The 12,783-nt window shown below is 43.6% G+C and overlaps 1 protein-coding gene across 4 annotated transcripts in view; it reads left to right on the top strand.

Annotated features, from left to right (window-relative positions):
- The first annotated feature begins 1,991 nt into the window (after positions 1-1,991).
- The window catches only part of RMC1 (regulator of MON1-CCZ1), a 28,851-nt gene continuing 18,059 nt past the window's right edge, over positions 1,992-12,783 (top strand). Inside the window, exons 1-5 of one of the 4 annotated variants that reach the window (XM_048840468.2) lie at positions 1,992-2,137; positions 6,792-6,868; positions 9,406-9,490; positions 10,065-10,121; positions 12,260-12,346. In XM_048840468.2, the coding sequence (XP_048696425.2) occupies positions 2,039-2,137; positions 6,792-6,868; positions 9,406-9,490; positions 10,065-10,121; positions 12,260-12,346 (405 nt within the window). In that variant the 5' untranslated portion in view covers positions 1,992-2,038. Of the gene's footprint in view, positions 2,138-3,543; positions 4,188-6,234; positions 6,318-6,791; positions 6,869-9,405; positions 9,491-10,064; positions 10,122-12,259; positions 12,347-12,783 lie in introns of those variants that run through there. The other 3 variants (XR_012666990.1, XM_048840469.2, XM_075125280.1) reach the window with 3 other exon arrangements.

Raw genomic sequence — 12,783 nt, 5'->3', positions numbered from 1 at the left:
TAAATACCAAAAAAAACCCCACATAAATGGTGAAAGGTAACCTACATTTATAAAACTTTTGGTTTTTTAATAACCAATACTTTAGTACAAAGGAGGTAAGGATTCTTAAGAGGTTAGATGTTTATACAAATGATTTAACATGAATTTCTCTTCCTAAATGGGGTTTTATAATCTGTGATTAAAAATGGTTCAGCTGGAAATCTCAGATGCAAATAATGGTCACAATCCTGAAATGAGCTGTAGGTAGGGTGGACTCCCTTTGAAGTCAGTAAACAGTAGTTCTAACAAGAAGTTCACTTGCATAGCAGTTAGGTGAGGTTTTCTTTTAAATTGAGTTTATTTTTCTGAAACACTACAGCAAGCAGGGAGGAACACATTCCTTCAGTGCTGTGTGCAATGTCTTGACCATAAATATTTTTTGTGTGACAAACTAACAAAGTGACCTCATTTGAAGAGGCCTTTGGGTTATAGGAGAACATTCTTAATTACTACTTTATAATGAAATGTTTGGATTCAAAAACAATTAAAGCTGTCAGTTTGAAATGTATGACATTTTTGTATAGAAAAATTGATTTCCCACATAAGGCTAAGTGTGACAGGTTGCAGATCCTTCCTGTGATAAATGTCATCAACAAATCATGGTCTAGTTGGTTTATTTTACATACGTCTGTTTCAATCTTCAGACAGTTTGTATGTATTGTAATATCTCAGCCTTGCTTTGACTAGGTTCATTTGACTCAAGTGTGAGAAATAAAATTCCATGTTTTCTCCAGATGACGAAAAATGGCATGAGAGAACTGACAGTAACTCCACCTCCAAACAGTACTTGCACACAGGCTTGGCTTTGAGCAGTGGTGAAAGTAACATTCAACACTTACCAGTATGGGGGCGGGGGCCAGGCCTTGGGCGGAAGGGGGGTGGGGCTGGGGGGTCAGTGTCCCCCAGCCAGCCCATCTGCAGTGCCTGGCCCGCACAGCCCGAGGCTCTGGCCGACGCTGCTGCAGTAGCGCTTTAGTGTTGGCTGTGTATGGGCTGCTACGGGGGGCCACTTTTTACCGGTACACCTTACCGGCTTACTTTCAGGCCTGACTTTGAGAGGAAAGCTCTTGCTGGCAAAGGCTGTGTGAACCAGCCTTCCGCTTGCCTTCCACAAGAGAAGTCTGCAGCTCAGACCTCAGTTGCCTGATGTGTAACACCAAAGTTGAGGCTGATGTCTGAAGATACTAGGTGGAGGGAAGAAGATGGACAACTGGGTACATCTTGTTTTTAGAAAGTTCATACATTCTGCAGCAGGGCTGGAAATAAATGGCTATTCATTCTGTACCATTGACACAGTGTAAACACCCAGGAAGAGATGGTCCCTACCTACCCTCAGTAGTTCTTAATCTATGGATGGACAGAACCAGGGTAGGGAACAGGGAGGAATCAGAAGGATTTTCCGGACACGTTGGATTCGCTATAAACAGCTGTGGGTTTTAAAGCGGGGCTTAAATGTGGACAGGATGAGCCTGGGCCATCAAACCACGCCGGGGACGAGAGATGGATGCCTCGAAGCAATGAGGTCAGCAGGCTCTAGGGATGGCGAAGGCAAGAGTGGGGGGTGGCCGGCCGGGCGGTAGGGGCTCAGGAGTTTGAAATGGCAGAGCTGGGGGGGGTGGGGGGGAGGCAGTGGTGCTGGCATGCGGGGGGGGTGACAAGGCTGGGGAAGGAAAAGGACTCGCAGCAGCTGGGGAGTGGAGGGGCGCTGACGGGCTGCGCGGCCAGGAAGGACCCTAGGTCGGAGCAGGCGGGGTCGCACGCGGGAGCCTTTGCACCCGGACCCTCCCCACAGGTGCGGTGACAGCGGCGGGGGTGGGACGCCCGGAGGGAGGCGGGGCCCATTCGGCCCCAGACTCCGCCCCGCGCTCTTGGTCCCCCCCCCGCCTTTCGGGGGCCAGCGACTCCCGGGTCACGTGCAGGGGGAGGGTGAGCAGGAAGCGGGCGGGCGGGCGCGCGCGCGGCCGGAATCGGATCCGCCGGTCGGGCTGCTCGCGCCGCCATGAGCCGCGGCTGTTACCTGGCGCTGTGCGCGCGGCCCGTGCAATTCGAGAAGGCGAATCCCGTCAACTGCGTCTTCTTCGATGAGGCCAATAAGCAGGTGCGAGGCCGGGGCCCCCCTCCCCCCACCCAGCCGGGGCAAGGACCCGCCTGCGGGGCGGGGCGGGACGGGCCGGGCATCGGCGGTAGCCCACCTGGCGGTGGGAGCCCCGCGGCCGGCTGGGCCGCTCGTCTGCCCCTGCCAAGGCGGGATGCGCCGCCCTCCCCTCGCACCTCCCCGGGGCGGGACCCGCCGGGGGCATCTCCCCGGCCCTGTGGCCATCCGCCATCGCAGCGAGGGTGGTGCCTGGGCTTGTCCGGTGCGAGGCTGGCCGGGCCACGGGGGGCTTCGCCCGCCGCCGCCGCTGTGGAGAGACGGCTTAAAAATCCTGCCCGCCCGCCCGCCCCTGTTCGCGGGGTCGGGAAAGCGGCGGCTGCAGCCCCAGCCTTGCTAACCCCGTCAGGGCACGGTCCGAGCCAGCGCTGCCTGGGCGCAGCTGGTGCCGAGGGGGCTGGTGCTGAAGCGTGGGTTTCCTCCTCCTCCTGGAGCGCTCCCCGGGGTCCTCAGCGAAACGGCGCCCCGGCTTTCTCACCCTGGCGGCCCTGAAGCCGCACAGCGAGAGGCTCGTCGCGAGTAAACGGCCTGCAGCCCCACCCCCCGAGCGTGTGCGGAGAAGCCGTTCTTGGTGCTAGTCGTTCCCTCGCTGTTCTTCGGGAGAGGCTGGAATCATGCGAGATGGCAAATATAAAGCTGCCTCCTCGGCTGTGGCACTGGAGACCGGACAGCCCGCGGCGGCAGATGCGGTGTCACAGCTGGAAATCCAACTTTTGCTGTTGCGTTCTGGTGGCTGCTGCTCCTCCTCCTCCTCCAGCACATTCCTTGGTTTCTAATTTGAGGGCTAATTTAAAATAAAGGCTTAGTAACATTGGCCAGTGCTTGGAAAAGCTCGCTCACCTGTGGTGACTAGGCAGTTTACCCTAACCCTAGTGAATAGGGATGGTGTTAATATAATGCAGTGTAGTTGTAGCCGGGTTGGTTGTAGGATATTGGAGAGACAGGTTTGGTGAGGTAATACCATAAACTCACTGAACATTAAATCCCCCCAAATGAGGGTAAATCCATCCTCCTCATCGTATCCACTCATTATACTCCACACCTGAACATAGCCATTATATGAACAACATACCCCCATATCTCAATGTCTGTACTTTCACCCGTTAAACTTTTACCCCCAATGGGGGAGACTGCAGATTATGTATTCCTTACGTCACCCGTTCCTAAACTGAATTTCACACCCCTTGATAATCTGTACCTTATTCCCTGATAACTAGAAACTTCTATGCTTAAACTCTGTACCGTTTTCTTTTTACTTCAGCATCATCTTAATAAAATTATTAAATCTTTTATTGGACCAACTTCTGTTATTGAGAGAGACAAGCTTTTGAAGAAGAGCTCTGTGTTAGCTCGAAAGCTTGTCTCTCTCGCCAACAGAAGTTGGTCCAATAAAAGATACTCCCTTACCAACTTGGTCTCTGTGATGGTCTAAATGATCAGTTTCTATATAATTTAAGCTTTCACTTAAAAGAGAAATTAAATATCTAGCTGTGAACTTCAGTCTCTGCCACTCTTTGTGGTCACTAAATTTTCCATATGCCTCTGACTGCAGCCTGCAGCTTTGTATCCACTTTTTGATACGGATATCCTGTGCCCCACACTCCTTACTTAAAAAAGTCCCAGATACTTTTTTACCTCACTTCTGACCTCCAGTGAGAAGTTCTTCATCCTCTTCTTTGGTAACAGCCACAAAAGGTTGTCCTAATATCAGCCTGATTTAAAAAAATACATAAATCTTAAAATACTAGTTTTTGAGAATAAAGAAAAAATCAAAAGTTTAAATGTATTTAATACATGTTATCTAAGGTAACAGTCACGTGCAGGGGGAGGGGGATCAGGAAGCGGGCGGGCGCGCGCGGCTGGAATCGGATCCGCCGGTCGGGCTGCTCGCGCCGCCATGAGCCGCGGCTGTTACCTGGCGCTGTGCGCGTGGCCCGTGCAATTCGAGAAGGCGAATCCCGTCAACTGCGTCTTCTTCGATGAGGCCAATAAGCAGGTGCGATACCCAGATGGGGTAAAATATTACAGTAACAGTTAATTGCAACTTAGTCTGTGAATATTATAAGGAACAGGAACTATGTTTTTATGTGTGTGGACTGTGCCTAGCTTACTGTTGATGCTACCCAAATAATACCTCTTGGAGATTCTTAGGCCTCATCTCCACTTAAAGTCTTACTAGTATAACTGTGGCTCAGGGATGTGATTTTTTTTTTTTTTTTTTAACATGGGTATGCCAGTAGAAAACCTTAGACACAGTTATACTAATAGAAGGCACTATATAGCAGTATAGCTTAGTTTGTTTTGCTGAACCAGAATAAATTATATAGGTCTAAGTGCTTTTATACTGGTATAACTGCATCTACGCTAGGAAGTTTTGTTGCTTTAGTTATGGTGGCTTAGTTAAAGCTACAAAACTTTTAAGTGTGGACAAGGCCTTAGAGATTACATGTATGGCCAGGGTTTACACTACCATGTTTGGTCAGCATAATTATGTTGGTTAAGGGGGTGAAAAAACCATGCCCCCAGATGACATAACTATGTCAGCAAAACCCCGAGACCGCATCTACGCTCAAAAGAAAAGTGGACCCTGCTGTGTTGCTCAGGGGTGTAAAAAATCCACCCCTTGAGTGACATAGTTAAGCCAACCTAACCTCTGGTGTAGGCAGTTCTAGGTCAACCTAGCTACCGTGACTCCAGGAGGTTGATTAACTACGCTGATGGGAGAACCCCTCCCCTCACTGTTGCGAGTGCCTACACTGAAGTGCTGCAGTGGCTGCTGTAGTATTTTGAGTATAGATAAGCCTTCAGTGTAAATGCAGCTCTGCTCATAAGAGTGCTCCTGTCCAAGTAGCTAATGTCATGGGAGATGGTGGAGTTATATACCAACAGAAAAACTCCTCCTATCAGCATAAGCTGCATCTACACTAGTGGGTTCTCTCAGTATAACTATATCAGTAAAGCATTTGTAGTGCAGAAAAGGCCTAAGTTTCTGTTCTATTGCTAACATGCTAACTGTCAGGTTCCTTTTTCTCAGTTGTGACTTTTTTTATTGTTTCAAACCTTGTACTTGAGGTATTAAGCCTTCTTATTGTCTGACTTTAAAAAAAAATTGTACAATAAACTTCGGGACTGATACACAGTTCTCCATTTTGTGCTCCAGTTTGCACAGTATTTGAACTCTGCATTATTACTAAGCCCCATCCTTTTCGGTTTAAACCGATTTCAAAAAAATCCTGGGTTTTACAAAAAGTATTATTTGGGTTTTTTTTCTGATTTTTCACGCTGCTTTTGTGTCATACAAATAATTAAAAAAAACTTGTTTTATTAGCAAAATACAGTACATTGCATTTTTAATATATAACAATACATTAGTCTGTGTGTGTATATGCAAAGCTGCCTGTTGAATTAAGGCTACTTATTAGTCTAGAAGATATACACAATAAACAAACAGGGGCACACACAAGCCCTGAAGTGCATGCACATCTGAATGTACTGATTAATCTGACACCTAGCATGTACACATTTCAAGCTGCTAGCAGATAACGGTTTAAAGATCTGACATGCTAAAATGGGAAGAACAAAATTTTTTATCAGAATATGTTTCACAAGGAAGTATTTGAAAGTTTAAAAAAAACAAACAGGTGAAAAGGATGAAGTTGAGTGTATGCACTGCAAATGGTGTGGCCCAATTATTAAATGTAAATATAGACAAATAGTTCTATGTCTGTAACAGTAAACTGTTTATTAAAATGAAAAGTTTTATTTGGGCATTAGAGATGTATTGTTTTCTAAACTCAGAGGTAGCATTGTGTTTCGAGTTCTGTTTTAGTTCTGCAGTAAACAACATTGAATTTCATTCATCAGAGCATTAATCTACTGAATAGTTCCCCCTCTGTCCATCCATCCACCAAAATAAACCCTAATATTTGCTCAGAAAAAATAAGTTTTTTCCACTGATTTTCACCTGTTTTTGTTGTTGTGGTAATAAACAGCGATAAATTCCCGAGAAAAATTAAAACTGAAAACAAAGGGCCCTAATTATTACTTAATAGGGGCTTATTTGATTTCCTTTCTTTTTGACAGACACAACTTTTCAAGGATTCCTTGGAACCTAGATAGATACTAGGTGACTACATTACCCTTTTTACATATCCCTGTATACAGATCTTAACAAAATACCTAAATCCCTTGGAGTTCTATGAGTAAATGCCTCTTGTTGCTTAAGGTCACTTTGAATGCTAATTGGTGTCTCTCTTACTCGAGTGTTGAACAAAATATACTTCTCCTTTAGTTGTAATTTTTAAGGTCACTCTTTACTTCCAAATATGACTTCTCTTGGACCTATGCTGTCTTGCTTGCTTGTCATGAATGCATCCGATGAAGTGAGCTGTAGTTCACGAAAGCTTATGCTCAAACAAATTTGTTAGTCTTTAAGGTGCCACAAGTACTCCTTTTCTTTTTTTCTTTTTAGAGCTCATCTCTTATATTTGGATGGTTTTACAGAAATAAGGCTTGTTGAGACCATGATATGACTTTGAGTTAGCTATGAAGCTGTGTCTTAAAATGCCTTTTTTTAAAAATATTCGATTTTAACTCTTAGGTTTTTGCTGTTCGATCTGGTGGAGCCACTGGGGTGGTTGTTAAAGGGTTGGAGGACAAAAATCCCATTTCATTCAGGTATGATCAGCAAGGTATTTTAATCTGTATTCTGTACTGCTCTAGGATACCAATTGTGATCTTGCAGCTATCTTTTACTGTATATGTCTCTTGGTTGTACTGTAGTTTGTCACCCAGGAGCAATATCCATAAAGTACTGGAATGTCTTGATCCTGTTGCTTGTTTTAAGAACATATTTTCATTCAATAACAACAAATGCAGTAAGTTTTCTTAAAACAAAAAACCCCATTGAAGAAAATTGTTAATATTCCCTTTATGTTTGAAAATTCAAACACACCCAAAACTCAAGAGTTTCAAACAAGCAAACAAACAAAAAATGTGGTTGTACATGAACTGAGACTTAGCATAAGTTGTAATTTGGCATTATTGAACATTAGCAGTCGGATGCACTAAAACATATGAGGGCCAATTTATGGCAGGTGTGGGAACCATAATTTTGAATTTACCTACTTATGCATTTAAATTCTCAAGCCATAATATTTCCTTAATATAGGTATTGCATTTTAATGTATCTTGTTTAATCTAACTCATCTTTCTGTAAAATAGATGGCATCTTTTGCTAACATGCTCTAAACTTCCATGAATCTCAAATTTCCATGTGCCTGTATGGTTGCAATACCCCAAAGAAACTACTTATCTGTTCTGTATCTGTGGAAGAACACCTGTAAAAATCTGTGATTAAAAGCTCTGTCCTCTTTCAGCCTCCTATTTCCTAGGAAAAAATGTATATTTTTATTAACACATCATAAATTATTAAGATAATGGCATCGAAAGTAAACTTATAAAGTTTGTGGATGATACCAAGCTGAGAGGGGGTGCAAGTGCTTGGAGGATAGGACTGAAATTTAAAATGATCTGGGCAAACTGAAGAAATGGTTTGAAGTAAGTAGGATGAAATTCAATAAAGACAAACGCAAAGTACTCCACTTAGGAAAGAACAATCAGTTGTACACATACAAAATGGGAAATGACTGGAAAGAGTACTGTGGAAGGGGATCTGGGGGTTATAGTGGATCATAAGCTAAATATGAGTCAGCAGTCTCACAATGTTGCAAAAAAAGCAAACATCAGCAGGAGTGTTGTAAGCAAGACACAAGAAGTAATTCTTCCACTCTACTCCACACTGATAAGGCCTCATCTGGAGTATTGTGTCCAATTCTGGGTGGTGCATTTCAAGAAAGATGTGGACAAATTGGAGAAAGTCTAGAGGAGAACACAAAAATGATTAAAGATCTAGAAAACACGACCCATGAGGAAAGATTGAAAAAATTGGGTTTGTTTAGTGTGGCGAGGAGGAAACTGAGGGGGGACAAACTTTTAAGTATATAAAGGAGGAGGGTGAAAATTTGTTCTCCTCAACATCTGAGGATAGAACAAGAAGTAATGGGCTTTAAATTGCAGCAAGAGAGGTTTACGTTGGTCATTAGGAAAAACTTCTAACTGTCAGAGTAGTTAAGCACTGGAACTAAGTGCCTAGGGAGGTTGTGGAATCTCTTGTCATTGGATGTTTTTTAGGAACAGGTTACACTTGTCAGGAATGGTCTAGTTATTAGTCCCGCCTTGAGTGCAGGGAACTGGACTAGATGACCGATTGAGATCCCTTGCAGTCCTACAGTTCTGTGATAAAATCCTAGTATGGACAAGACAATTGTACATTTAACACGTTAGCAGATCAGGGTAAGAACTAGTACCTGGGGGCCCTATCTAGCAAGGCCATGAGTGCCTTCAATTCTGACATCAGTGGGATTTGAAGGTGTGCAGCAAATTCTCTGAAGTCCTAGTGCCTTGTAGGTTGGAACCACAGTCCATCTCTCTCAGCTGACTGTCTTCCCCTAGTGTTTACCTTGACTTGCTGACACATGTTAAAATTACCATAGCTTTGTCCCCACTAAGATTTTACTGCTTGTTAGTTAACATGATAAAAATACTGGTATACCTTTTTTCCCCCCAGTGTGGCTGTGCCCTTTTACACTAATTTCAGGATCCACGGGTATCAATCTGTCTTCCCAATTAGTAAATAGTTTTAGAACACAGAGGCAAAGTTACTAGTCCTGCAATGTCACTGACATTGGTGTGGCTGAGAGTATTCAGCACCTTTGCACAATTAGGCACAAAGCAAGCATTCTTTTTTCTACATTACATTAAGCTATAGTTTTCTGTCATGCATTCAGTTAGAATTAGAGTATGAGCAAAGTTCATAATTCTTCCTTGAATTCCATTTCATAGTAGCAATAAAACAGTCAAGGCAGAGCATTTCTTGGAAGCTGTTGAATCTTGTATGTGGCTATAATCATTTGTAACTCCATAGTAGACTTGATCCATTCAGGAATTCTTCAGGAATATACTGCCTGTTGTATCTCGATGCATCAATATTGGACCTTATATTTGTCTGGCAGTTCTTATAAGTTGTACACAAGAATGTCTGCCTTTCATTTTGCCTATCCGTTCTCTTTTTGGAGAAATAACAGTTGTTAAAATTTTCTAACAAACGATAGAAATATACTCCTGATTGATTTTTATTTTATTTATTGGTGTAGAATGGAAGACAAAGGGGAAGTGAAATGCATCAAGTTTTCCTTGGGGAACAAGATATTGGCTGTTCAGAGAACCTCAAAGAGTGTGGTAAGAAAATTTGCTACAAACACAGGAAACTGGAACTAGAATTCTGGCCTCTCAGGTCCCAAAACACTGGTCTCTGCCATACAAGCTAAAAGAGTTCCTCTGTCTAACAACCAAAGTAATAGTTTCCTGATCCATTCTGTGACTGAGCCAGGAGAGGTCACCATTCTCACTTTCTGATGCACAAAAAGCCAGTTTTTTTCTGAAGATCCGATGACATCTGTGGATCCAAATAGTCACTCTTACTATCCACTCTTTGAGGGACGAACCCTTCAGGATGGGTGTCTGATCATTCTGAATTGAAATATATTTCCTAGCTTTTCCAGGACTTTTTTTCTGCAGAAAGAATGATTTGGCCTTTAAAAGTGTAAACTCTTAATGAAAACTGATTTCTTCCCATGAAGAATTGGCTAGGAGATAGGATTATTTCTCCAAGTGGAAAAGAAGCATTGTAATGTTTTACACTAGTATATCTAATCCAAAATAGATAGAGATGGTAAATTTACTCACCTCCTGTTTTGTGCTCATCAGATTCAATGCTTCATAGTTGCTAATATTCTAATATTACTTATTTCAGGACTTTTTGAACTTTATTCCAGACAGCCCTCAACTAGAATATACACAAGAATGCAAGGTATGTTGTGAATTCACTTCTTTAGTTTAAATGAAGTGCTAATACAAAACTAGGTGTTTTGTATAGATTCTCTGAACCACTGATGCACATGAATAGTGACATGAGTGAAGTGTGCTCCAGGCAGCCCATTGTTCTGTTCTTGGTAGCATCTGAGATTCGGAAGTTAGTTTCCTAGTAAATTTTTTGTGCATATGTAACCAAACCCTGTATGGGCTGCCAGTGGGCATGACTTGGAGACTGTCGGCGCCAAAAGCATGAACCCTCTATTGCTTGATCTAAAAGACTAATGAGAGAGACTCCCATTGACTTTGGTGAACAATGGAGCAGGCCCTAGGTCCCTGCTGCAGGAAGCAGCAACACACCATAAACTTTGTATGTGAACCAGAGGGAGTGAAAGGACTATACTTTCTAGTGTGGGTTACTCTCCACAGGACCATATATCGCAAGGTGGTGGGTGCCCCTTAGCTCTGACAGCAGTGGGAATAGAGGATGCTCAGCACCTTGCAGGGTTGGATCCATATTTCCCATTTGACTGCCCCAAAATACAATTTCTCTTTCCATTTAGTGCTTCCCTCTGCACTTTGATTCTAATGGAAGTATTTGGTAGCTTTTGTTAGCATAGTTAATGGCTGTGAAAATGACTCAAACTGGTAACATTTTAAAATTATTATGGTTGAATATGCTTAGCTCTCACAAGTTGTTTTAGAACTTGCACTGGTTGTCCCCCTGAGTGGTGACATGTGCTGCTTCCACAGTATTTCCAGCCCTTTCTGGAGCCAAGCTCAGGGAACTGGAAACAGGAAATTGCTAGGGTACTGGTAATGCTAAGTCACTAATGAATCCAGACCACTTTAGCACGGTGGTCAAATAACTAATGTGAAATGAAAGGGGAGTTTGGGTGGGTGTCTCTCTCAATCCGGTCCTTTGGGCACTATTATCCATATTACCCAGACCACCACTATGTTTGACTCTAATGGACATGGAAGCTGAATTGCATGCTCGCCAACAGTTTGTCCCCCAGTTAGGGTTGTGAGGATAAGAGGACAGTATACATATGCTTTTTTTCTACCATTGCTGTATCTTTTATGGATTTTTACCAAAAAGAGGATTTTAATACCTTTATAAATGTAAGACTGTCTCTTCACAATAGCTTTCTAATAATAACAATGAAAGAATGGTTTAGCATGACATCTCTGTAGATAATTATTATAATAATAATCCATGTATTACTCTGTGACTGTGCAAGAGGATGAGTGCAAATACCAAAGGCTGAAGAAATATTTCAGGTAGTACTTGTGAAAGGTGCCAGACTGAGGGTCATAAAATAAAGACGTACTATTATGATTTGGTATCCTGCATGGCAGTAGTTCCTGCAGTTAGACCAGGGGTCTCAAACACGCGGCCCCTCCCCCCCAGCGCTTACCTAGAGCGGCTCCGGCCCGGCGCACACTGGGGGTAGGGCTGCCTCCCTCCCTGCCCTGCCCCCATGCCGCTCTGGGAAGCGGCCAGAACCTGGGGAAGGGGGGCACAGGGGTCTGTGTATTGCCCTTGCTTCCAGAACCCCTCCTGCAGCCGAGCCCCCTGCTGCACCCCGCACCCCTCCTGCACTCCAACCCCCTGTCCTGAGCCCCCTGCCACACCCCTCACCCCTCCTGGACCCCACACCCCAACTCCCTGCCCTGAGCCCCCTGCAGCACCCTGCACACCTCCTGCACCTCAACTCCCTGCCCTGAGCTCCTGCCATACCCCACACCCCTCCTGCACCCCCTGGGGGCAGGGAGGGGGCGGAGTTGGGGTGGGGATTTTGGGGAAGGGGTTGGAATGGGGGCAGGGAAGGAGTGAAAAGAGGTGGGGCAGGGAAGGAGCCTCATGGAAGGGCGGAGTGGGGTCAGGGCTGGGGGCAGCGGGTGGGGGGGGGGGGTCGTCAGTGATGCGGCCCTTGGACCAACGTACTAGTCCTCATGTGGCCCTCGTGGTCATTTGAGTTTGAGACCCCTGAGTTAGACCAATAATGGGTCTACCAGGCAAACCAAAACTGAAATATACTAGGGTAGATGCAAGTTCCCAGATTCTAAGCTAAAATTTTACTTGTTTACACAGATAGTTAATAATCTGTTTATATCTTCTTTTAATAAAAGACCAAGAATGCCAACATTTTAGGCTTTTGCTGGACAAGTTCTACAGAAATTGTCTTCATAACAGATCAAGGAATTGAATTCTATCAGGTAATCCAAATAATTGTCTGGTAAAAATGTGCATATTTGGAAATTTCAGCATTAAATTTTATTGTTGCTTAGAGGTTAAATGTTTTAATTATCTTGCAGTCCCTGGCTCTGAACTTCTTACCTCTAGCCCTGAACTGTTTAGTATGATTATACAAGGAAACTGAGATAAGGAAAAAGTGAATGTTTTATCCTGGAGAATTTTTTGATGTTTTTGCTTTTAGAGAGTTAAATGCAATTTTTTTTGGACATTGAATATGTTGTAGTTTTACTATCACAACAAGCTATTTATGCTATTATTAGAAAATATACTCGAGTGAGAAGGATTTAATTAATCTATTTAGCAACTCTGGCTTAGTAAATCTCTTTAATTGTAGTAAAATTAATATAAATGTTAACAAATTTGAAATATTTTTTTACTTCATGCAAAGTAAAGCAGC

This window comes from Caretta caretta, chromosome 2 (genome assembly GCF_965140235.1).
Source record: "Caretta caretta isolate rCarCar2 chromosome 2, rCarCar1.hap1, whole genome shotgun sequence".
Lineage (NCBI taxonomy): Eukaryota > Metazoa > Chordata > Testudines > Cheloniidae > Caretta > Caretta caretta.
Note: the sequence above shows the minus strand (reverse complement) of the source record. Positions and strands in the feature narration are given on the sequence as shown.